General features: G+C 50.4%; 1 protein-coding gene across 1 annotated transcript in view; it reads left to right on the top strand.

The window, feature by feature from the left end:
• The window catches only part of PLXNA4 (plexin A4), a gene marked incomplete at both ends in the record, with an annotated part of 391941 nt that overhangs the window by 276569 nt on the left and 88728 nt on the right, over positions 1-26644 (top strand). The window contains 4 exons of the mRNA XM_082280537.1: positions 11222-11345; positions 14548-14701; positions 17197-17296; positions 19550-19664. Coding sequence (XP_082136663.1) covers positions 11222-11345; positions 14548-14701; positions 17197-17296; positions 19550-19664 — 493 coding nt within the window. The remainder of the gene's footprint in view (positions 1-11221; positions 11346-14547; positions 14702-17196; positions 17297-19549; positions 19665-26644) is intronic.

The raw sequence follows: 26644 nt of genomic DNA, 5'->3' as shown, positions 1-26644 counted from the left end.
CCTGCAGATCCAGCTTGAGAGGAGGCTTAGGAAGAGAGAAACTCAGCTTGTTCCCTGACTTTTTGTTTGGAACAAGCTTGGGCAGAGAAAGGCAGTGAGACTAAAATTAAAATCCTTCTTGCTCTACTTATGCTCTTGTTATTCTGTCCCCCAAATTCCCCGTCCTAGAAGGAGCTGAGCTGTGCAGGTCAGAATTTTTATTGTTGTATTTGTCAGAGTTGGGGTGAAATGCTGATTTCAGTAGCTGGGCAGCTCCAGCTCTCATCCAAACCTGTGCATTGGTCATGTGAGGGTCTGGAAACTGCCATGGAAACACAGCTTCTCCTTTATTTCTGGTGCCTGAGACCATTCACCTGTCGAAGGCTGTGCATTCAGCTCAGCCCAGCTCAGCCCAAGCTTTTTCCTTGCTCTGAGGAAACAAATTGCTTAGGGATGGATCCAGAGCTTCAGGCATGGTCTGAGTGGTGTTGGTGGAGCTGCACGGACACCTTGTTCAGGCAGCAAACCCCATCCTACTGATTTCACACCTCACAGGGAAAGCAAAGCCTGGGCTGCGAGGTTCCTTGGCTTATTTTTCCCCAGTGAGGCTGAATTCTCTGCACAGTCTCCTCTCCCACCAGATCCACGGAGCTGCTGGAGATTCCCTCGCCAGGTGTGTGGGGTAATGGGGACTCGAGGTAACTCTCTCTGTGCTATCCTGAAGTTTTTCTGGCTGCTAATTGTGCTCCTGAAGAAAAGTTTGGGCCTGGAGGGAGGAATTGTCTCTGCCAGGAGCAAATTCCAGAGTTACAGCACCTGTCACTGTTGGCTCTGCTACTGGGGGACATGGGCAGAGGGATGGAGGGAAGGAGGGAGGGAGGGAGGGATGGATGGATGGATGGATGGAAAGGAGGAAGAAAGGATCTTATCAGTGGTGTGAAAATAGAGATATTGGTGAAGGTCAAAAGGAGCAGTGGGTTGGGAGAGTTTGGTTTTAGAAACTCTGTGGGATCCCCACTGCCCTGCACCTTTCTGGGTAAAACTGCTCAAGGGGTTTCCAGGGGTGGGGGATTTGGATGAAAAGTGTTCAGGCCTGATCAGTCTATCCTGTGGGAATGTCTTCTCTCTTCTTGCTGTGCTCCCCCAAGGCAGGACAGCAGATGCTGACAGCAAAAAGCAGTTAAATGAGGTGCTGGCTGGGCCTGGCAGGGATTCAGTGTCTGTGTAAGTGGGGACTCCTCACAGCACACTTCCCATGGCTCCCTGACCTCCTGGAAAACCTCCTTGAACACAGATCCTCGTTTGCCTTTTAAGGGATGAGGCTGAAGTGGCACCAAACCCTCCCACCCTTTCCACAGGACTTCCAGGTCTCACAGCAATCTTGGCAGTGATGCCTGAGGAACCTCAGGACCACTGATCAGCTCCAATCTCTGAGCAGCACACCCCAAATTTTACCTTTCTGAAGGCAAGGGCACCTCCCATCATCTTCACCAACAGATATTTGGCATTCGGACCCTGGTGACAGGGAAAACACCAAATTAATTTCCTTGGAGTTACTCGAGAGAAGCTCCCATGGAGAATTCGGGGATGATGTTCTGAATCAGGCCATGAACACAGAACTTCAGCCCCTTTGAATGGATTATTTGCATCAGCCCTTGCAGAGGAGAGCATGTAGGAGCACGGCAGAGTGTAGGTGTTATCTACCCAGATTCTGGGGAAGACACTCACAAATATTATTAGCATGAATAGGAAGCGCCATGATAGGATGCTCTCTGGGAAAAGTAATTTTGTTCATTAATTACTTGCCTTATCTAGCAACCTCGTTCCCTTTTTCTCGCTTTCTTCTTCTTTTAATTTTCTTTAAAATGATTCTAAGCGAATTCAGTGAGGGAAAAGTTATTTTGCTGCCTCCTCAGAGACAGGAGCTTGTATTACTCAGGTAGCCTTCAGCTGAGCCTTCAGGGGTACTTCTGTCTTCATTTGAAGCTCAGCCTTTCATGGGCAGATGGCAAAAGACAGATTCCAGGCAGATTCCTGTGATTCCTTTCTTGTGGACCACCTCAGTGCCATGGACTGAGTGCAGTTCTCATGCCTTTGGCTCGGGTTCTGCCTCCTGCTTGTGATTTTTGTGCTCTGAGATTCTCCTCCTGCTTTGAGCTACTGGGCTCATGTTGTGCCTGGGAAGTTCGGCAGCAAAAGGACCTGGAGGGCTGTGACTGAAGGGGCAGCAAAGCAGAGACCCTGCAGCTTCAGGGATGTCCTTTCCTTGTGTCTTTGACCCTTGCAGGAGGTTGGAAAGGGTAAGTGGATGGAGGGAGGAGATGCCCATCCTCCCAGATGTCAAACGCTGGTGCTGGCTGTTTTCAGGCTGCTTCTACATCAGGGAATGATTTAGGATTGGATTTTAGGAAGGAATTCTTGGCTGTGAGGTTGGGGAGGCCCTGGCACAGGATGCCCAGAGAAGCTGCAGCTGTCCCATCCCTGGAATTGTCCAAGGTTGGGTGAGGCTTGGAGCAACCTGGGATAGTGGAAGGTGTCCCTGCCCATGGCAGGGGTTGGATTGGCTGACCTTTAATGTCCCTTCCAACCTGAGCCTTTCCATGATTCACGGAGGAGCTCCGCCTGTCCATAACAGCCAGCTGAGGAGCGGATTTCAACACCACCTTCCACAGACTCCCTCCCTCATTCCCACACCCTGCTCCCCCCGTGCCCGCAAACGATTTCCAATTCTTCACTGGACAAAGGCTCCAAGTTTCCAGGGATTTGCATGTGAAATGCTCCCGTTCATCTCAGGCTCGAGCGAGCCACCCGAGTGCTCGGCAGGGATGTTCCTGCACAGTGTACCTGTGTACACTCAAATCGCTCCTCCCTGGCTGCACCCCAGCCATGCGGGAGCTGGGGTGGTCCTTGGGGCCACCTCTGAACCTTTGTTCAGCCCTGGGGCTCGGGAGCAGGTTGCATTTGATGCGCCAAACCAGCCTCCCCCAGGCAAGGTTAGCAGGGCCAAGACAATCCGCAGCTCTGGGAATTTGGGGAGGGGGGCTCGGGGAAAGGAGAAGGGGCGTGAAATCCCCCCAGAGCAGGGGGGAGGGATGCTGTTGGTGGAGCGCTTGGCTTTGTAGGGCGGGAGATGGAGGAGTAAATCCCTTGCACCCACGCCCCGTGGGGCTCCGGGGGTGGGCTCACACAATTGCTGGGATGGAGGGAGGAGCCCACCTGGGGACAGAGATAAGGGGCGGGCGGGGGGATTGCGGTTCTGCAGCATAAGCCGGAGGAGTTATCAGGGCAGAAACTCGGCTTCTATTACCATGCATTAGAATAGATTAGCAGGCAGAGCAATTAGCAGCCTCACTCCGTTTGGCGAAGTGACAGGGGCGGCGGTGCCGGGCAGGAGGCGTGTGGGAAGAGGCAGCTTTGGCACGGCAGCGCTTCCCTCCCCAAACTGCAGCCCAAGGACAAGGATGGAGTTCTGGTCTTTAACCCCAGGGCTGCCCCGCTCGGACATTGAGAAGAGGAGGGGTGAGGGCGAGTTTTGGATGGTGGTCTGAAACTTTTTGTGGCTTGTGGTCCCTTAAAGATTGTCCTGGGGAGATGCAAAGCTCCAAAGGGTGAATTTCAGCTTATTTGAGTTACTTCTTCCAAGTCTCTTTGGAAAAATGCAGACACCTCTTGGTCCCCAAATACCATCCATTAAAACCCCCACAGCTTCTACGTCCCCCAGTGGCTTTTCCCCTTTTTGTCCAGCTCATCTTTGATGCCCGAACAGCAGTTTTTGGGGAGTTGAGCCTGTTTGTGGTTAGAGCCAAAGATGAAAGGAAGGATCCAACGCCTTCCTCAGATACACATGAACTTGTTGAGAAAACTCCTCACTACCAGGACAGGCTTGCCAGGAATAATCCTGTGCATTATCCCAGCTCAAATTTGTCACTTTTCCTGGAGCACCTTTCTGTCCAAAATGGAATATTCTGGGCAGTTAGTAAAATTTAACTCCTTGATGCCAGGAAGAACTAAATTCCAGCCATGCCCTGGGCAGCCTCGAGGCCAAATGGAGAGGGCAGGGAGGGAGTGGGGTATTCACCACATGGCCATGTAAAGTTTAAGGTCAATTATGTCTGCGTCTCGACATTTATGGCATTCCTGTTCTCAAGACCCCGAGGGAACCTGGAAATGTCAAAACATTGCTAAAACTGACCTTAAACTTTACATGCGAGTGGGACTGAATGTTCTCCCTTTTCCTGGCTCCAACCAGAAAATTGCTTTGGCTCCAGCAGAGGGAAAGGCAAATTTCATCTGCTCCCTCCTTCCCCAGCCTTGCTCCCCGCGGTGATAAAGACACCTCCAGGGACACAAAGCTGGCTCTGCGTGCTGGTCAGACTTGGGCTAAAACAAACCTCTAGATCCATCCCCAGTTGCCTTTAATTACTCTGTTCTTGTCTCACCCTTCTTTCCGACTGGGAAATCATAACAACTTTTCCTCAGTAAGGAACGAAGCTGTCACCGCATCGCATCGTGAAAGAGGGACCAGACTCTTGAGACTGAGGCAGAGAACTCGTATCTCCAGAGCCTCCCGGAGCCAAGCATCTCTGTCCTGCAGTCCCTTTCCCAGATTCCTGTCCCCAGTCGTGGCTGAAAATGCCACTCGGAGGGTTTGCACTTGGCTTCCGCCGAGCTCCCTCTGCTGATCACCTTCCAAAAGGCGTCTCAGACCTGCCTGTTGTTCAAGTGAACACATTCCCTCCCGCGGAGGGAGGACAGGGGCTCCTGGGTGATGCTGAGAGGGTGGTCTGAGGATCCTGTGGGATATCAGCCCGTGACCCTCTGCCAGAAGCTGGGGCTTTGTGGAGAGAGAGGGAAACCCGAGGGCTGCAGCGATGCCAGAAATGTCCCTGTCACCTTCCCGGCTCTGTGCCTGCTCCAGCTTTGCCCAGGACAAAGATTCTGGTTTGCTACAAGAGCAAGGATTTGACAAACAGCCACTATTTCTGTTATTTCATTTTGTAGGAATTGCAGAATCCCAGAATGATGCGGGTTGGAAGGGACCTTAAAGCCCATCCAGTGCCACCCCTGCCATGAGCAGGGACACCTTCCACTGTCCCAGGGTCCTCCAAGCCCCGTCCAACCTGGCCTTGGACACTTCCAGGGATGGGACATCCACAAGTCACCCTTCCCCTCAGGAACAAGGAGAGCTGCTGCTGGGCCATGCCTGCACCCCCTGTTAGATTTCAGATTCCAAATTTGTTTGATGTTTTGTTGTTCAGTTTGTACAGTTTGACTCTTGCCAGGTCCCTGCAGGTACAGCCTGCCTTGCCTTGGGCTCTGGCTGGGCTGGGAATTCTCAGATTTTCCCTTGGAGATGAAGAGATGGGAGAAATGGAGAATCATTGTCTCTTACCCTGTCTTGATCCAGGATAGGTGGGACCATCTGGGCTACTCAGGTTTTCAAACTGAGATCTAAATCAGATTTCCCTGAAAGTTTCCCTACATCTTCTCTAGCCTCCTCCTGAATTTTCGTCTTGGATGTATCTATCCAACATACCTGGAAAGGAGACCACTGGAGGTGGTGATGTGGGTGAGGGAGGCAGATGGATAATCTGAGGAGAAGGGAAAGGAACAGGTTGGATTTTAAGGGGAAAAACTAAAGAGAGGTGAAAAAAAGAACGGGAACTGTGCCCAAGCTGAAAACACACCACTGGGAAGAGGTGAGGGCTGGAATGGGGCAATATGTCCTTCTTGCACAAGTGGAGGATCCCAGTGTGAGTGACCCTACACCACAAAAATCTTAGGGGTGAGTAGACTGGGAATGAAAATGGGGATTCCAACATGAAACCTGTATCCCACCAAAATATCCCACCCTGGCCTGGTGACCCGTCCTTGCAGGTGTGACTGGGGGTGCCCTGACTGCCACCCTCAGCACTGGAGGGAAGGTGTGAGGAAAGGGGGGCTGGAATGATTCCATCAGAGGGTGAGAGGATTCATCCCCTGCGGGAAATGTCACAGTTTGGAATCCGAAAGGAAAGCTGAAATGTCAAAACCTTTTGCAAAAGAGTGATTCCAGCAAATTACCTGTTTGGAGGTGGCGGAAAGGTGTCATTTGGGGTTGCTGAGATGACCCAAACCATTGAGCTGTCTCTGAGCTTTGCCATCAAACACAGATTTTTCAAGTCCCTCTCCTTCCCTGAGAACCCACCTGAACACCCAGAGTCGAAAGAAAACTGCTGTGCATCAAAGGCTGAGGCTTCTCCAAAAACGATTCATTTATTTGGGACTTTTTCCTGGGAATTAATTTTTTTTAATGATATTTTTTTTCCCTGAATGAAAAGAATTGCTGTGCATCGAATGGTGAGGTTTCTCCAAAAAGGATTAATTTCTTTAGAATTTATTTCTGGGAATTAAAAAAATTTTAATGGTATATTTTTTTCTCTGAATAAAAAAGAAACTGCATCGTGTGCTAATTGCCACTTGTAAAAAGCCCCCAAATGCTCTGTTCTGAGTAGCAATTTCTGATCAGATCCAATCACCACTCTTTTGTCTTGAAATTTGTTATTAATTAACAGAATTGCAGATAAGACCTTTTCCATTGCCAGAAAGCTGACTTTTTTTGGGTCTCACATTCAAAAAGTTGGATATTTTAGTCTGCTTCTTGGGAAATTATGGGGGAAAAAAATAAAACAGAATCCAAATCTTCTCCCTTTTCGGCAGCTATGAGCAAGCAAGGCTCAGTCAGGTGAAAAATAAAGGTCATTTTTTGAGGGGCTGGGGAGGCTTGTGTGTGTAGGGTGGTGGTTTGGGGTTTTCTGTCTACAACAGGATGATGGAGATGTGTCTTCACTGAGAGTCTGAGCTCGGTTTGATCCAGACCCAGCAAGGCAGAAGAACCCTTCCCATCCCTCCAGGGGTGGAACAGCCTGGCCCCTCTGTAGCCTGGGTTTGTAGGGTGTGGCCCCAGCTTTAGGTCCCTGATTTAGGGATTTAACCACGATCTCCTGTGTCCCAAACCAGGATCTCCCCCTCATCCTCAGGAGACCCGGGTTTTGCCCTGCTCTCTGTGCCTCACTTTCCTGTCTATGCCTGCTAATTCCAACCTCATGGAGGTATCCTGAAGTTTAATTAGCTGCAGGCAAAGCCCTCTGAGATTCTTGGAGGAGAGACGCAAGAGAAGCGGAAAGTATTAATTTAACATTATTAAAATAATTGGTTGGTGGCTGGTGAGCAGAGGGTGAGCACCAGCAGTGTTTATTCTTAATGGGAGATGGGGAGGAAATAACATTCCTCATGGTTCAGTGGTGGGAGCAGCTCCACAGTGTTTGTGATAATGGTTTTGGACAAAGCAGGACAGTTGGAGTTGTTAAAGACACGGCTCATAATGAAAGAGCAGCTGCTGTTAACGACATCCAGAGAAGTGCCGGGTCTGCACCACAATCAAAACAAATTCAGGGGTGGGAGATGCTCTTTTAGGTGCCTGAAGTGGAATGTGGTGCCACTGGGTGGGAGCTGCACATCAACTAATTACAGCTTGACTAGCAGGGAATTAGGGAATGTGGCAGCGGGAAGTGATCTCGGCATATGGACACACTCAGAATGTTGGAGGTGCAGATCTTTTATTAAAGCAAATTTGGCAGTAAAAGGTTTTGGTTTTTCCTCTATAAACCATAATAAACACACCAGGTGAGAGTCACAGGAGCTCCCAGGGCCCAAGGTAGACGCTGAGTCTCACCAGAGACAACAGAAATGATGAGCTGAGGTTGAGATATTTCACTATTCTTCTCTCAGTCTGGCAGCTGCCTTCCAGGCAACCACTCTTATGAGGCAGGAACTTGTGTCTGGAAGTACTAATTTATTAAAACTCCTATCTACCTTTATTTACAGTTTGCTGAACTTATTTTTGGGGCTGCAATGTCCCCTCTGGGCAGATGTCTTCTGTGGCCCAGATCCTTTGTCACTTTTGTTTCTGTGTCTCAGCCTCCACCACCCAATGGTTTGAGACTGATGCTGGAGGGAAACACTTTCCTCTGCACATGTTGGAACAATTTTCCCTGCTGTTTCTCCCTCTCTTTGGAGAGGGCAGAATGTTTCTGGCAGTGCAAAGGAAGGCTGGAGGGAGAAGGTTTCTTTATGTCAGGTATCTTTTTCTGCTCACCTGGATTGTAGGATCACAGAAGGGTTTGGGTTGGAAGAGACCTTAAAGACCACCCAGCGCCACCCCTGCCATGGGCAGGGACAACTTCCACTATCCCAGGGTGCTCCAAGCCCCATCCAGCCTGGCCTTGGACACTTCCAGGGATCCAGGGGCAGCCACAGCTTCTCTGGGCATCCTGTGCTGGGGCCTCACCACCCTCTGAGTAAAGAATTTCTTCGTAATATCCAACCTAAATCTCCCTTCCTTCAGGGTAATCCATCACAGAAAAACCCACAATGTTTTGCCTCTGGGGGACCTCAGTTGCAGGTGCTGGGCAGACACCTTGGGTGATGTGTGCACCCACAGGATGCTCCAGCTCAGGCTGGATAAGGTGGTCATGGGAGAGGAGATGGGGGAAACCACAGGCAAAAGGCTCTGGAGGAGAGCCCCCATCATTCCCTCCTGCATGCACAGACCTGCCAAACCTACTGGCAGGTGGCTCCATCCCTTTAGGTTTGATTCCTGAAGCAGCTGTGGTCACTCACCTGGGGTGAATTTTGCTGCTGTGATGTTGACTCCAGAGCCTGAACCCTGACCCAGAGCCCAGCTTGGTGTGGTCCAGCTCAGCAGAACTCCCCCACCATCAGACTCAAGTACCAGTCACAGGTATTTAGGGCTTTTCTGACTGAGGAATTGCATTGAAAAAGTCAGTCAAAGTCAAAATTAGGAAGTGGCAGAATTGAGGTCACCGTGGAAAAAAGGAATAATAACCTGTGATCCTATAATTAAAGTCCAGCTTGCAGTGTGTGAGTGCAGGGAGCAGATTTGGAGGTACAGAAGCTGCTTTCAGTCTGGCAGTTCCTAATTCCTCAGACCCTGACACAGCAGCCTTAACATTATATTAAACCCAGGCTTAGCTTGGTTTGGTTTTTCATAAATTCATTATTTGGATGACGTTATTTTCACCTTGTGGCAGATATTAAGGCTGCAAGGCACATCAATCCAATGTAGAGCGAGGTTTTGGTCTGAAAAGTTACACGTTTTAAATGTGTATGACGTGTAAACAGCAAGGTAAGAGGTGGATTATTATATTCCTGCTGAGTGCTGGGATTGGGAGCACAAACCACGTTCCTGGGTGCTCAATCCATACCCACAGATTTGAACTGAGCCTGGGTATCCACCGGTTTAATTTTAGAAAATCCAGATATTTCTGTTGTGCTGAAGCTGAAGGAAATCAATGGGAGGTAACAGAACATCGTGAAGAATTTGGGCACTTGTGTTTTGATTCTGAGCCCAAAAATGTTTCCCTTCCAAGCTATTCCCAGGAGAGGAGTTCCCACACCCCGTGGAGGTTTGATGGGATTGCTGTGGCTCTTTGTTTTATGGAAGCGCTTGGAAAAATCTCAGGTCAGCATTTTGCCTTTTGGCTTTCGTGCCACCATAGGGGACTTACAGTTTTGGGGGTATTTAACGGGCTATTGGTCCAACCCTCTGGAGAGTGCCCGCTTAAAATTCCTGATCCAGCACGTGGCACTGCCAGAGGAGATTTAATGGGATGAGGGCTCCTGGGGAATGGAGAGCAGGAGCTGCAGTGCTGCTTTTGCTCTCTCACACCTGCAAAGTGTGTGGAGAATGGCCAAAATCTCCCTTTAGGGATCCTGCCTCTGGAAATACAAAACTTTCCTCTGCCAGAAAGATGGAGAAATTGGAGTTTGGAGTTTTTGTTTTATCTGGAGTCAGTCACTAGAGAAAAGTCAAGCCCTAAAGTTTTAGGCTGCCCCAAGCTTTGTAACATTAGGATTAACCATATATTAAGGTTTTTGGCATGTGTTTCCATGGATCCTCATCTGCAAATTCCCGTGCACAAGGGTGCAGCCTCTGCTCCGAGGAGTAGGGATGCTGAGGGGTGATCTTGGAGCTCCAGCAGCCCCCAGGTTCTCTCACAAGTGAGACTCTGAAGTCTGGGAGCAGGTGAATAATTTAACATCCACACTTAGTCTTTATAGCTGGTTTTAATGGGGGGTAATAGCACTGCTAATAACAAAATCCATTGAAGACACCCTGTGCAAGTCCATAACATTAACTTAATGGCAGAAGGTAATTGGCATGCAGCCGGAGCTGTCCTTTTGGATTAACCCTGTGGATTTCCAGGCAGACACCTTCCTTGAAGCAATGGCCTTGGCAGCGCATGCGGAGCGAAATACAGATGTGGTTTATGTTAAACAAGTGCAAATCTGGGTGGAAACGGGGCAAACAGCTGCCAATCCACCTTTCTGGGTTGTGTTTGCACCACGTAGGTGACATGAGGGGTAGTGACGGCACCGAAAACCTCACCAGTTAGTGGGCGGTGTGAATTTTGTGGGCTTGTGTGTGCACCCACAACTTTCACTGAAATGCCACTTATTGGGAATACCTGCATTTTTAAGATTCAACCCTTAGCACTTCTAGTCAGGCGTTTTCAAGCCATGTGCAAAACCTCCTCAGTCTGCATGGACAGCTTCCTGGGGGGATTGGCCCCATCCCAGCGGTGAGGTACCGGCAACCCAGAGGCACCACAGGGTTGCAGCATTCTCAGAAGGGACAAAAAACATGGGCTGCGCACAACTTCTCTGTGAGGACAAGTCTGCCTGAGGTCTCCCAAAGCCCATGGACAGGAGAGTTTTAAGGGCTGGGGGTTTGGCCAAGGGAAGGCTGTGCCAAACCTGCTGTGTGAGTGGAGAGACAGAGAATCTCTGTGGTTGGGATGGGCCTTTCACACATCACCCTCCCTCCTCTTGCAGGTTCCTTGCAACCCCCCCCCCCCGGCCTGCTTGAGTGATCCCACAGCTGCTGGCACCAGAGTTAATGCTCTCAGGCACGTGGTGGGGCTCTTGGGAATGTCCTGTGCAGGGCTGGGAGCTGGACTCGATGATCCTTGTGGATCACTTCCAGCTCAGGATATTCTCCATGATTTCATGAGCCGGAGCACGCCAGAGCACGAGTGTGGTTTTCTACTTGTGCCGTCCCAAAGAGCACACAGCTGACTTTCTATTCACAATAATTGCTGCTCCCACATCCCAGAGCTGTCCCCACCCTGCCAGCCTGGCTCTGTGCTCACTCTGTCCCTGTCTGTTCCTGTTTTCCCAGCTGCACGAGGAAGGAGCGGTGCGAGCGCTCCAGCGAGCCGCGGAGATTCGCCTCGGAGATGAAGCAGTGCGTCCGCCTCACCGTGCATCCCAACAACATCTCTGTCTCCCAGTACAACGTTCTGGTGAGGAATGCCAATCCCTGCCCCTCTCCTCAGGTTCGACCTGCCCGTGCAGTGTGACAGATCCAGGGATTCAGCACCAGTGGGAAGGACTGGCAGCAAGAGGTTCTCCAGACCCCATTAACTTCCCCAACAATGTTCCCGGCACAGGGAAAGATCTGCCACAGGAGGATGTTTTGGCATTGGTTATCCCCTGTCTAAAAGTCTAGAAATGGACTAGGAAGAGTCTTCCTTGTTGTCTGTGAGGGCAGGTCTGAAGGGACTCTGTGTCCTGCAAGCATTGGGTGCTGCCCTGGGAGAGGAACTAATTAATAACTTTAGCCAAGGGACATTTTTATGGTTAGGAATTGCATTCTAGAAGAAAGCCAAGTGAAGGATAATACAAAATATTTCAGTGAGCTCCAAGTTCCCATCACCTTGGATGGAAATATCTCCTTCTAAGGCCCCAAGAACTACAGCATTGGGCATGCAGAGCAGAGAGTCAGGATGCTCTGCAAAGGAACCCAAGGCTTCCAGGGTTCCTGCTGTCTCTTGTGACCTTCCACAGCACAAGGTTTAACCTTTCTGGCCTCCAGCTACTGAGTCAGTAGCCAAGGAAACCACACAGTGAGTGCTGGCAGAGCAGCAGATGGTCCTGATCATTCCTGGGCTTGAGGCAGGAAATTTCTGCTCAAGATCTAACCAGTTTGTGGCTTCTCTCCTGATTCATGACAGCAGTACCAGATGTGGTGAGGTCCCAGCATGCTCCAAGAAGGAGGCAGACACCCATTTCTCTCAGACTACCTGTGCTACCTGTGCTCTGTCTTTTTGACCATGCTAATTTGGGCTGCAATTAAGTTGGTAACCCAGGCCCTAAAAGCTCCATCTCTAGACAAGCTGGTCATTAGCCCCACACCCCGAGAGGCCTAAATGGAATTGCTCAGGTTGTGGCTGCCAGACACCTTCCAGGTGACAGGTTTGGATTTCTCCAGGGATAATGAAATCAGCCTTTCAAAGCCTCTGTGTCCAATCATTGCTGCTTTGTTTCAGCCTCTTAACTTTGCTGTGACTTTACTTTCCCCAGGCTTCAAACAAAACTGATCTGAGACATCTTAAGTTCTTTGTTCTTCTGGGAGTTCAAGGTTTCTTTTCTGTATTCTCTCAGTAGCTGTTGAATTCTTTCATGCTGGAATAAATCCTGGGGGACTGGCTGGCTCAGGGCGACTGGAAATGATAACAGAATAAGAGACCTTTACCTCTGGGTTACTCCCAGGGTGAGTCAGCCCAGAGCTGCTGGGATCAGAAGTTGCCATCATCTGTTACCCAACAATCTGCATGGGCATTTTAAGGGGAGTCTCAGCCCAGTCCCAGCTAAAGTGGTGACCCAGCTCATCCAGTCTCCACAGAGACAAACCAGGAGGGGAACAAACAAAGGGTTGACAGTGTCCTTAGCAAATCTCACTTGAGTTCTGGTAAAGGGTCAGTGACAGTGAGTTCTTGCCCATGGAGGCAGAGCAGGTGTTTGTGGGGTCAGCCAAGCTTTAAAATTTTGGGCACTAACAGGGTCTTGGAAAATTTTACCTGAGTCTGTTTCAGCCCAGGGCTGCTGCTCTGGGCTCTCTGAGAAGAGCTGCTTGCTGGGGGATGGCTCCATGCTTTCCCTGCTTTCCCAGGAATGTGGGATGTGGGACTTCTTGTCTGCTCCAGGCGTGCACTGGCTCATGGTGTTTGCGGCCAAGCACTGCTCTGCCCACCAGTGTCATCTTCTGCATGGCACAGCTTCCTCCTGCATCATCCATGCCCAGAGGGAGATTTGTTAAGGAGAACAGATTCCCCATCTCCATTGCTAGCAGGGAGAATGGGTTCAGCCTCAGGGCCAAATCCACCCAAATAACCAAAGCCTTTTTCTACTCCCCATCCGAGACAAAAAAATCACCTTTCCAATTGCCGTTCCCATGGCCCAAACACGATCCTACTCTCACAAAGGCTTAATGGCAGCCAGGGCAAAGGCCTGTCTGCTCAACCTCTCTCCCTGGTGGTGCTTAGTGTGGAGAAACAGCGCCAGCCTTTCCCTAAGTGAGGAAAACAATGTGTGGGAGCACTGAGCGCTATGTCACGTTCTCTTCTTGTCCTGCTTTGTCACCTGGACTGACCCCTGCTCTTTGTGCTGGTAGAAACAACACCTCAGCATGCACCTGTGTCCCCTTTCAGTGGCTGTCACCTCAGAGGGGGCCTCAGCCAGCTCGTGGAGGAGGCAAGTGTGGTGAGCCTCTGCATTTGTGCCTGTGCTGAGTGGTTGGCTCCAGTGTTTGGTAACTGAATTTACACCAATTACCAGGTGCTAGGGGTCCCCTGGGGTGCCCCTCTGTGTGCAGGCATGACCTGGTGAGTACAGCAGGACCCTCAATGATGGAGGGCCATGGGGCAGGACTTTTGTTGGTCTGGGAGGTTGGCAGCACAACTGTTCTCCAAAGCATGGACATGGTGGAAATCAGCCCTGAAATTCCTTTTCCCATGACCACGTGCCCAGAGGGTGCTGTGAACTCTAAAAGCACAGGCAATTCCTCCTTCATGGCTTCTTTTAACATATGGAACCCCAGGATAGCACGAGGAGCCAGCTGGTTCTTCGGTGGGACGGGCAGGAGAGGTTTCTGTGCCTGTAGAGACAGGGATTCTTTTGTGGTGGACTGAAGGCTGTAACTAGACTCTCCTCACACAGGAACGTGGGGACAGAGTGCTCCCCCCTGCTGGTGCTGGCAGAGCAGGCCGTAGAGAGTTAGACTGGAGCGCTCCAGTTTCTCTGGAGTCTGCAGAGTGCCTCTTGTGAGTAGCAGTCACCTTCCTCAGAAACCGCGGGCCCTGGGGGCCACCACAGCCCTGGAACCCACGGCTGGCTCCAAAGACTCCCCGCCTAACCTGACACCTGCATGACAGACAGCGAGCACTCCCTCCCCTGCACTGACCCAGCCAGCACTGGGACAGGTGTCCCTGCACAGCCACCTGCCACCTGTGTCAGCATCAGCATCTCGTGCCCTCCCCTCCTCACTCGTCCCTCTCCCGAGTCGCTGCTTTCTGCTGAAGGAGGATGCTCTCTCTAGCAAGAGGCTCTTTGTCCGACCTCTCCAGTGTAATTCTCTCCTGCTGGCCCAGCTCTGTTGTTTGGCTGAGTGTTCTCTCTTCTCTCTTTTTCCTGTTTTCCCCTCTCTCCCTCTGTCTTTGCTTGCAGCTGGTCTTGGAGACCTACAACGTCCCCGAGCTGTCAGCAGGAGTCAACTGCACCTTCGAGGACCTCTCGGAGATGGATGGGTTGGTGGTGGGCAGCCAGATCCAGTGCATCTCTCCAGCTGCCAAGGAGGTGCCCCAGATCATCACAGAGAATGGTGAGTATCCCACAGCTCCTCCACCTGCACCTCTCCCTCCCATCCTCACCCCACATCCCTGCGTCTCTCTGCTTCCTCACAAAGCAGGATTTGGCTCCTGAGAGCCTGAGGCCAGAGTGTGGAAAGCCCTGGGAGCAGGAGGGATGCTGGAGCTGCACAGCAGCACATCATGGCATGAGCTGTGTGAATGTCAGAGTGTTTCTGTGGGTGCAGGAGTGTGAGGACTGAGCTGCAACCCCAGCACCTGCACCAAGGTGCTCATCTGTGTGACACGAGGTGTTTGCAGGCTGCCACCGAGTGGCAGCTGCACACATCCAGCAAAGACAAGACATGGATGTGGGATATTCCCTCTCCTTTTGGCCAGGCTGGTGTTAAACATCCAGGGTACAGGCTGTCAGCACATCCCATCCCATGTAGCGGACAGAAATCCCTGCAGATCTGGACAGTCCTGTCTGTAATTCCTGCTCTGCCCAGATTTAGGTCTGTGTGCTCAGCTCCCTGTCCCAGTTCCTGGCCTTTACTGCCTTCAGCTGTTCCAGGTTTGCTTCTGGCTCCTTCTCCTAAAGAGGTCCAGCACAGAAAAGTACCTTGTCTCCAAGGATGCTCCCCATCCACAACTTCCCGCACTTTTTTCTTTCCCTTTTCTAACAAGCTTTCTGGGTTATTTCAGGAACTCCTGTGGCTCTTTACAGGGACTTACTATAAAAACGTTGACCCTGCTGATCATCCTGTGAGACACTGAGAGGACGCTGCCAATTTTTGTCCTTGGCTTCCTGTGAAAATTTACTGTAAAATTTGCACCTGGGGATCCTCAGACAGCAGAAAATGAGGTGGCATGAACTGCCACCATCATCTCTGCTGCACACAGCTGCATGCACCCTCCACTGCAGTCCCAGGAGGTTGTCACCACTTTCAAGGCCCACTGAATTATCAGTCATGTTTGCTTATCAAGACACGTGACAGAAATTCTTTCCTTGGTATGGACATCTGTCCCAGACCAAGCTATCATCAACCAGCAAACAAAAATAGCAGTGGAAGGTGGAGACAGGACAAGAGAGAGACATTTATCTGCAGTGTGGCTTTCAGGGCACCTGCAGCTTGTATCAGCTTCAGAGCTGCTGCTCTGCACCTCTGCAAAGACCAAGTCCTCCCTGCAGTGCCAGAGGCTGGATTTGAACCAAAGGATGTGTGACTATCACACCTGGGGCCACCCAGTCCTCACACTCTGGTTTAAAACACATGCAAGATGCCAACAAAGCTGTTAAATGTGGCAGAGCAGATGGGCAGCAGAGCTGAGCACTGGCAGCAAGACGTGTTCAGTGAAGTGTGGGGGGTGTGTGCACCCCAAGGTGGGTGAGTGAGCACGAGATGCTCGTTGTGAGCCATTGTCAAGTTTGCTTTGGCCTCATTGATTAACAAATCTTTCAGGTGAGGAGGTAAATAGTACAATGATGGGATGATTAATTTGGAAGGGCCTGAAAGGATATCTCATTCCAACCCCGTGTCATGGGCAGGGACACCTCCCACTATCCCAGGTTGCTCCAAGCCCCATCCAGCCTGGCCTTGGACACTCCCAGGGATCCAGTGGCAGCCACAGCTTCTCTGGGCACCCTGTGCCAGGGCCTCACCACCGTCACAGGGAAGAATTTCCTTCTAATACCTAATCTAAATCTGCCCTCCTTCATCCTAAGGCCATTCCCCCATGTCCTATCACTCTGTGCCCTTTTATAAATAGCAGGGAAAGGGCCCCCCAGGTAAGTCTTGAATTAAACCTGTGTCACTTCCCCCCAAATTACTGCAGTTACTGCACCCACTGATTGCTCACCCTGAATAGTGGATTTGGTGCTGTGGGGAGAGGCAGCAGCTGACTGCCTATCTCAGGAACAGTGGGAAAAGGGATGAGGAAATGATGTGGAGGAGCTGAGGTGCAGATGGGTCTGCTACAGAAATGGATGGATCCCTCTGGAAGTGCAATGGGTTTCACTTCTCTCACGCTGAGATGGGTTCTTTGCAGCCACAGGCTGAGGGGAATGGAGCTTGGGGTGAGAGGGGTGAGTGAACACGGCAGGAATGTCCACATGCCCTTTTTTTCAGGGAACATTCAGTGAACCAGCAGCAAGGACCTACTTTAAGGACAATATTATATTTTAATGGCCTCCGAATTCTAGACATCTGCACTCATTCTTCGAGCTTAGCTTTCCTACTTGATGGATTCAGTCACCACATTTTTGAAATTAGACCTGTTGTCATCCTCCAGCCCAGACTCTGCTCCCAGGCACAATAATTTCCAGTGGTAAAGACATACTCCATTACCCCATAGGAGCTGGAGTTGTACCTTTTGGAGAACTGGGCTCTAGAAGGATTTATATCACTTTTTACATCTATTGAGGACAGCCCAGCCAAGGTGCTGTGGGACAGCTCCAGGTTTGGGCTGGTGGTCTGGCCATCAGGGCTAACAAAGCAATCACACCCTCATGTGTCTATTTTTTCCCCAGGTGACCATCACATTGTCCAGCTTCAGCTCAAGTCCAAGGAAACGGGGATGACCTTTGCCAGCACCAGCTTCGTCTTCTACAACTGCAGCGTCCACAACTCGTATGTTCATCTCCCTTGGTACCAGTTTCTCATGGGAATGTGTCCCTCAGGAAGGTGTTAAAATGTGGAGGTGACCAGGGGCTGGGGTCACTTGTGTGGTGGCCAGAATGGTGGGTCCCTCCTGAGATGACCTAGAGTGTGGAGACCATTTGTTCTGTAGGCAGAGCACCAAATTAGGAGTAATCTGCCACAGAATTGAGTCAAAACCGAATTGTGCCCTCAGCACATCTTCCCTTATCTTCCTATTACTCATTTTTGGTGGATGTTTGGCTCTTCATGTGCACCTCCAGCCCTCATCCATGCTGCCAGTCCCACCAGCCTGCCCCAGGTGGTTAATATGGACTTGGACCCTACAATCTGGAAAAATAATGCTTATGGTTCCTGCAGGATATGAAGCGAACCCAGCTGATTCCCTCAAGACCATGTTATCCATGATGTGAGCTCCTTCCCTGCCTTGCACCCCATTTTCCTGGGGTTTAGCTGCCACCCAGGGCTGCTCAGGAGCTGCCCCAGTGGAGCAGATCCACAAATCCCTGCAGAAGGATGCCCTTGCAGCAGGTTGGTCCACCCCTGAGCGAGGCTGAGCGGCTCTGTCCCCACCACTGAGCCGTCAGAAGTGCCAAAAGCAGATAATTACTGCAGCTCAGCAATTCACAAGGAAAGGCAAATCCTATTTCCATGTTCCTGCTGCTTTGACAAACAGTGTCAGAAAGCAAACGTTGGGGGGGAGAGCAGGAGAGATGGTGCTGTTAAATATTTATGACATGTTTTGGTTTCTTACTTGACAAACTATAATACGCTATCCATTTTTAATTCGATGTATCAGAGCAAGCACTTGTTACCAATTTGAAGAATAAGTTGCTGTACCAGAGCTGAGAGTGGATTGGGGTTGAGCAAGATTTCACAGAGACAGGGAGAGGGGATGTGTCTGCCTGTTGGGCTCACACAGGAGCTCTGGAGCTGTGTTTTCCTCCCCTGCCCATTAAAAACCCACTGGCATACAAGGACCAGGAAAATTTACTTCCCTGAAGTCTCCTCCAGGTACCCTCCACGTGCTGCAGCTGAATAGAATCATAAAATTGTTAAGGTTGGAAGAGATCACCAAGCCCAACCATCAACCAGCACCTCCACCATGGTCACCATTAAACCAAGTCCCCAAGTGCTACCTCCACATGTTTTTTTAACACTTCCAGGGATGGTGATTCCACCACTGCCCTGTGCCTGTGCCCTGTTCCAGTGCTTTACAACCCTTTCCCTGCAAAAAAAATCCTGATATCCAATATAAACCTCCCCTGGCCCAGCCTGAGGCCGTTCCCTCTCTCCTGTCCCTGTTCCCTGGGAGCAGAGCCCGACCCCCCCTGCTTCCCCCTCCTGTCAGGGACTTGTGCAGAGCCACAAGGTCCCCCCTGAGCCTCCTTTGCTCCAGCCTGAGCCCCTTTCCAGCTCCCTCAGCCTCTCCTGAGGCTCCAGCCCCTTCCCAGCTCTGTTCCCTCTCCTGAACACGCTCCAGCCCCTCAGTGTCTTTGCCATGAAAGTCTCCAGAGCGTGAATGACCAGGATTGTGCAGAGAGCTGGGTTTGGTTGCTGCTGAGCAGACATCTTATTAAATTTAAAGAGAAGTGTGGTGTAGGTCCAAGTCAGTGCTGTAACACAGCCAGGGGAGGTGTTTACAGCTCTGACCCTGCTCAGACCCCGGGGCACAGGAGAGTAAAACCTTGTATGATGGAGGGAATGGCTCTTCCCTGCACCCAGAGCAGGTGATGCTGTAAATATGCCCTCTGCTTCCCAGGTACCTGCTCCAGCAGTCTTTACTTCTCTGCTGAGATGAAAAAAATGAGAATACAGTTAATATATTTGCAGGAACCTCATCACCCTGATCAGAACTCACACCAATAAACCTGTGGGACACAGAACATTCCCTGCTTCATCTTTGGTTTTCTGGCTTTGGTACATCCCAGTTTGTCTCTGGCCTCTGTGTCGTGTGTGGGAGAATTAACCAGATGGGATTGTTGGTGCCCACGGCAATCAAAATACAATAAATATTTATTACTCCTCTAGCTGCAGTGATATGAATCCAATCTAAATTATTTAATCATATGGGATATTGGAGGGGCCAGGGCATCCTGCCGGTGTTGGGTCAATGCAAAGCCCATGTCCTCCTGCAAAAGCAATGTTATCCAGGCTGTATTTCCCTCTGGGAAGGGCTGTCAGGACCCTGCTGGCCCAGTGACTGCTCTCTGTCTGTGTTTCCAGGTGCCTGTCGTGCGTGGAGAGCCCTTACCGGTGTCACTGGTGCAAGTACCGCCACGTCTGCACCCACGACCCCAGCTCCTGCTCCTTCCAGGAGGGACGAGTCAAGATGCCCGAGGTAGGCAGGGGCACAGGGAATGTGCCACACATCTGGGATGCTCAGGGCTGATGTCACCTTGTCATTCCAGGAAGCCTTCTCCACCTCCAGTCCCACCCTTTCCCTTCTCTGCTTCCCCTGCCCTCTCCCTTTGCAGGGATCTCCTCTCCCCTCTGCTCTTCCAGAGCCCCAGGGAGCTGCTCCCTCCCTCCTACACACCACAGGGAATGTGTAACCTCAGAAAGCCGTCACGAACTCCTGGCACCTATGGTCTGGGAGGGATGGAAACACTGCTCATGCATCTCCTCCAGGACAGAAGGAGGTTACCTACCCCAGGCTGCTGAGATCTGGGGAGGATTTAGGGCTTTGGCCATGGGGTCAGTAGGTTCCAGCTGTATTTGGAACACCTTTGGGGCTTTGTGGGTTTGGTGCCTAATGGCAAGTGCATCCAGCTGCCTCCAGATGAGGCCAGGGGGTGCCTCATTGGCACTGACTGAGCTGAACTGGAGCTTGGGGCCTGATACAGAGCTGCAAATGCTGCCTGGCTGGTGGTGTAACCAAGGAGCCCTTGGAGGCAAGTGGAGCTCAGGAGAATACAAATAGGAAGTCTCTTAATTCCCTCCTGGTCCCACATGTAGTGTCTTCATACTCCTGTGACATCCCCATTCCCTCCCACCCCTTCTGTAAACGCTGGTTGAGCTGTCACATTTGTGCTGGTTGAAATGTCCTGCATCAGATGTCCTGACCTGCTCTGGCACTGCAAACAGCCATAAATACTCATGAGTTCTCCATCCACCAGGTTCAGGATTTTCTGTAAAACTACTGCAAAATGCTGAGGAGCTGGAGTGTTTGACACTGTCTCCTTGGTGGTGAAGGGGTGAGGAAAGGCACCCAGGGTTATCCCAGCCAGAGAGGCCCTACTCCCTCTCATAGAGCCTTGTCACACTTTGGCCAGTCCTGCTGGCCACAGGTTTCTGTCCCTTCTGCTCCAGGCACTGTAGGAACCTCATCCTGCTGAGTAGGATCCCCTGGGACACTTTGCCTCAGTTTTCCACTGTGCAATGTCACCACCACCACCACTGCTCTCCTCTGGTGTGCCTCACGTACCAAGGACCCGCCTTCCCAGCTCCCACCTCTCCTCTCCTCCTGTCTCCTCCCCAGGTGAGGTGCCTACAAACCTCAGTGCATCTCCTGATCCATCAGGGAGGAGATCAAGAGAGTTATCCCAGTTTCTTAGGGAAGGGACAGGGGATGGCACAGCCACTGGTCTTTATCCTCTCCAAGGTGCTGCTCTGCAGAACTGGGGAGGAGGCAGAAACTCATCAAATGCTGCCTGTTTTATCTTTATCACCTCCCTTCTAGTTCTGTTTCTGAAAGATGTCCTCTTCAGGAGACAGCTCCATTCTGAGGGGCTCTGTCTGTCACTAGAGTTTGCTCTTTGTCCCTTCTACCCCCTTCAACAGAGAATTTCCTGCTAAGCTTTGTGTACTCCCTTTCTGATCTTGCAAAGGTGAGATTTTCATGGCAGCAGGAAGAGGCACAAACCTGACCTTGGAAAGCCACAATTGAGCTACAAGGCAATGGCAGTATCATGCAACACATGGATGTTACACAGGTCATTGCTAACGGGGGCTACAGCAGCTTTTTGCCTTCTCTGGGCACAAATGGGATCTCATTTCCCTGGGATACAACATTTGGAATGATCTGCTAAGCTCAGGATCTGGTTTTGCTGTCTGTTCCACAGAGGAAGAACTGGAATGACAAAATCTGCAAGGATAAAGGCCTTGAAACCCCCAAAACTTTCAGAGCTTGCTCTGTGCCTGGCAATGTGAGAAATGCCCTGCAGCTTCAGGGCCCTTCTCGTTCCCTCTGTGTGTTTGTGGCTCTCAAGGGCTGGGCAAGGATGGCATCACAAGTGCACAGAGACAAACAGATTTACAATCACTCTGTGGCCAGAAAGAGTTTTTGTTTTTTTGGTCAAATGGCACTTTGAACATCTATCTCCCACACTTGAAAAGCCATCTTCTCACTGGCTCACCACTCTCATTGAACCTTCCACTGCCTATTTTTTACTGTCATCAGTAACTCAATCATTTTCTGTCCTGTGCACTTGCCTATTTGTTGAGTGGGTTCTCTGAACAATAGAAACCATTCAGTACCTTGACAAAGCCAAGTCTGGCTCCTCTTTGCCAACCCAGACCTTCACCTGGCTCCTGGTAACGCAACGTGACCCACGAGGTTGTCAGGCCCCAGGTCTGCTCCCATCTTCAGCAGTGCTCAGAGTGCACCCTCACCTTGAGTGACTCTATTTTTACTGGCCTCTCATCTCCATTTTCCTTTCAGTCCTTTCCTCTCCCAGCATTTAGAGCCCTGGAGGGTGAGGAGAGGGAAGGCTTTGCCACTACCCAGGCGTGAGTACCAGCTAAGCTGGAAAATCTTGAGGAGGTGCTGATGGGAAGCGTGGGGTGGTTGGACCATCCCATTTGTCTCTTCATGATTTTGCTGAGCAGATTAACTTGGGCATCTTCCCAAAACAAATACTGGTGTTACTCTGTCACATGGACCCGTGCCAGAAACTCCCTCCCTCTGGAGTCATCACTGCTGGCACACCAAGCCTTCACCCTCCTCCTCACCACGGCCTTCACCTTCTCTTGCTACACCCACCCTCAGGTGATTTTTTTTCTCTGTTTGCCTGTACAGCATCTTGCCATCCTGTGGGAAGAGGTTTCCCACTCTCCAGATGGCCTGGGCTGCAAATGGGCTTGTTGGGCTGGCACCCCTCAGCCCTGGGCCAGTCTGGAGTGCTCTGAAAGGGAGCCTTGTGTCCTCCTGACTCCATCATCTCCTTAGGATGCCTCACAGGTTTCTGGGCTCCCACAGGCTCAGCCTTTAATTTAGGTTTTGTTCACGTTCTCTGAGAGGATCTTGGGATTTTTGCTTTTATTTCCTTGTAGTATGAATTGCCAATTAGTGCAGGATGCTGGATGAATTTGGGACTGATCCAGAGGGACAGCAGAAAGGCTTTGGCTGCAACCTACATTGTCCAGAAAATGCTGTTACCTGCCATCCAAGGGGAGCCTTTGAACTGCCCCCTGAATAGCTGGGACCAGCCAGCCCCAGGCTGGGAAAGGCAAAACAGCCAGAGATGTAGAAAGGACAGAAAGTGCCTATTCCCTCTCCATCAACACAGGGATACAACTTTCTTACCTGCCACTTGTCAGGTGAATCGGTTCTGTCTGTGACACATCTGGATCAGCCACTCTGGGAGCCTTGGGAAAGCCCATGTTTGCTCCAGTGAGGAGCTCCAGCTCAGTCATAAAGCAGGAGTATTTACGATTATGGCACTGATCTTAATCACAAAGGGTTCATGATGTCCCCGGATGATTTGTGGAAGAAATACTTCACCTTGGCGTGTAATTTCCCTTTACAGCAGGTTTTTGAAAGCCAGGCCCACTCGCTTGAAATATACTGAGTGACTTCTTGCTTTAGAAAGGGGAGCCAATATTGTTACAGAGGCAGGAAGGGAAAGCATGAGGGAAAAAAGGACATTTTAATACTGAAGTGGGTTGCTGTTGGTGCTGCTGTTGTTCCTCCCAAAGAGCTGATGACAAAAGTGCAGGGAATTAGTCCCAGAGATAGAAGGGAGTGGAATTTTTGGTTTTTTTCTTTGCCATCCTCTCTCTGCTTCAGAGTCTGAGCACAAACCATTGCATTGCAGATTCACACAGTGAAATCAACCCTTCCCTGACACAATCACCAAGCAAGAGAGCTCAGCCACTTCCTTCTGTAAATGGGCAAGACAGTCAACAAGAACTGGGGGGAAACTGAGGCAAGAGGTGTAAAATGATTGATCTGAGGGTCTCCAGTGTGACAGAGGCTGTAGAAACAACACCTGTCTCCTGGTATCAATTACCCAATGCTAGTTGCATCATCTGTCTTGTCTCCTGGATCTGCTCTGATCTAGGGAGTAGTTTTCATGTCAATGTTTCTGTACAAGGATGGGATGCTGGGGTAGCCTGCTCAAGTTGATGGGATAAAGGAATAAATCTTTTATTTGTGCCTTTTTCTTGAAGATGAACATTATCTTGTTCCAGGCCTTGCAAGGATTTTAGCTTTGTGTAAGGGAAAAAGAGGGGGAAAAATGGCAAAAGCCAAAAGCAAGCCTAGATAACAAATCTATTATTCACCAGGTTTAACAGATACATAATCATTTAATTACCTTGAAGGAGGTTTTCATCTTTCCCTGCTCAGCCGACATGTGTGTGCGTGTGTTTTTCTTCCTTCCCCAAACAAGCCTTTCATTAAAAGGATTTTCATCTGCTGCCTAAAAAGAGAAGAGAAGAAAAGATCTCGCACCGAGGTGTTTTATGTCGAGTTGTACGTGCTAATGACAGCAAAGCCCACATAAAAGGAACAACTGCTTCAAACATTCATTTGTCAGGAGTGATGGGGAGCCCTGTGAGCCGCCGGCTGGAGAGCAGCTGCCGAGGAGCAGAGCCCCTCTTTGCCCAGGGTTTGCTCCTGCCTCGTGCCAAACCACGAGCTGTCCTGGTGGTCTCCACCACCACTGCACTGATTTAGCTCTGCCTGGCTGTTGGTCCTGCTTGGGAAGGTGTTTGTTGGGAAACAGGGTGGAAAGAAGGGGGAAAAAGGAAGGTGGAGAGTGGTGATGACAGCTCATGCTGAAGTGATGGACATCTAAGAAGCATTTGGATAATGTCCTTAAGAACAGGCTTCAAATTTTGGTCATCCCTGAAGTGGTCAGGCAGTTGGACAGGATGGTGGTTGTAGGTCCCTTCAAACTGAAAATATTCTATTCTTTCCTATTCTTTCCTATTCTTTCCTATCCTTTCCTATTCTTTCCTATTCTTTCCTATCCTATCCTATCCTATCCTATCCTATCCTATCCTATCCTATCCTATCCTAATTTATTTGTATTAATGCCCATGTCTCCTCATCATGGACTTCACAGTAAACTCAGCATTCTCCATCCTGCTGCTCCCTCTCAGTGTCACTCAGAGAGGACTTTGCCCCAAGGTCTCCAAAACCCAGACGGGTTTCCAGGCCCTCCAAATGTCCCCTTTTGTCCCGTTTTCAAGGTGCAGAAGGAAGTCACAGCACCCACCTCCTCCCAAAATGCACCCCAGTGAACTGGGTGGCTGCACTGGGGAGGGGACAGAGGACCTGCTGGGCCATCAGGTGACTGTGGACAACTCCTTGCCCCCTTGCATCAAAAACCCTTCTGATGATGCATCTTCAGCTGTTGCTGTGGCAACTGCTCAGTTTCCATCCCTCTCCTCTTTCCAGCTTCACTTAACCCATCTGGAGAGGCGACTGCTGGACGCCTCGGCCCCTGCTCAAATGAACGCACCTCTCCTTTCTCAGGGGCTGCAATGACAGCTCCAGCGAGGCCAACCCCAGAGCTCCAAACCCTTTCCTGGCTTGTCAGTTATCCCCTCATTTATCCTGGCACCTGTCTGTCATTAAGGGGAGGGTGTGAGGTGGAGTTTCTATGGCAACTGCAGGCTGCCTTCCAGTGCTGTGAGCAGGCAGGGACACCGGCAGCCACCCCATGCAGGTGGGATCTGCACACATTTCGTGGCACCTGCAGCAGAGGGGGTTGGCGTTTAGCATCTATTTCACCCTTAGGAGGGTTTCCAAGCACGTGGGATGGAGTTCAGTCTGCTCTGCATCATGTCCAGCGGAGGCAGAAGTAATCCAGGAGGAGGCTGCAGCTGATGGTTTGGATCCAGCTGTGCCTTGGGACTCCTGGTGGTTTGGCATTTCAGGCTGTGGCATTTCAGCTCCCATCCGTCATTACAAGCCCTTTCCCAGAAAAGGAGATGTGTCCTGTACCGGGTACATCCTCTTCAGAGGGGGTGCTTCAGATAATAATGGCAGGAAATTAAACACAGAAATTGGAGGCTGGACAAAAAGCTTCCCCCTTGTTCATGGAGTCTTGTTAGAGCATGAAAATACTGCTCAGAGCCAGTGTCAGAGCCACAGGTTTTATTTCAGCAGAGGAGAGTTGTATTTCTGACTCTGAGTTCACCTTTCCATGCCTCTGATTCCCTCACACCCTCTGATTTGGGTAAGCACTTCCAGTTAATAGGTGCTTGTACCATCCTTAGTTCCTGGAGCTGTGATCTCACAGTGGGGGCTGCTCATGAGAAGCCTTTGAGCATGTACAAACAAATTAGATAATTTGCTGTTGTTTGCCAGTCACAGTGACTTGCACTGAGGTGAAGAAGAAGAAGATGAGTGTGAAGTGGCTGCTTCTGTTATTTTTGGCTATCTTTTGCCATCTCTGAGCCTTTCTGCCCTGCAGTCTTTCAGCTGGCAGGGGAAAAGGCTGGTAACATGTTCCATTTCAGCAGTAACTTTTAGCAGGGTTTCAGAGATTTATTATTTCATAGAATCATAGACTGGTTTGGGTTGGAAAGGACCTTAAAGTTAATTTTGTTCCAACCCCCTGCCATGGGCAGGGACACCTCCCACTATCCCAGGGTGCTTCAACCCCATCCAACTTGGCCTTGGACACTTCCAGGGATCCAGGGGCAGCCACAGCTTCTCTGGGCACCCTGTGCCAGGGACTCACCACCCACAGAATAAATAATTTCTTTTTGATATACATCTCTGTATCTAATATCTAATCTATTTCTGATAATTATGGTGGTGGATCTGCAGGAAATCTGTCCTGGTGCACAACAGCTCCATCCCATCTCCCCTCACTGAGACCTTCAACCAAACCACCACAGGAACTGAGAAATGATGGAAAAAGGCTTTTCTGAGAGCAGTTCATCCTACCTTAATGTGCATCTTGTTTTCTTAGAGCTCAGCCTCACCTTGTGAGTGACTAATCAAGGATCTGCTCGTGTGATTTTGAGGAGCAACTCAGGGAGCTTGGTCAGAATGAGAGATATGAGAAACATCTGACACTGAGTACTGTGTCCCCGCTGTTTTTCATAACAGTTGGGCTGCTCATCTTTGTCATGCAGGAT

The sequence above is a fragment of the Coloeus monedula genome (assembly GCF_965178545.1).
Source record: "Coloeus monedula genome assembly, chromosome: 4".
Lineage (NCBI taxonomy): Eukaryota > Metazoa > Chordata > Aves > Passeriformes > Corvidae > Coloeus > Coloeus monedula.
Note: the sequence above shows the minus strand (reverse complement) of the source record. Positions and strands in the feature narration are given on the sequence as shown.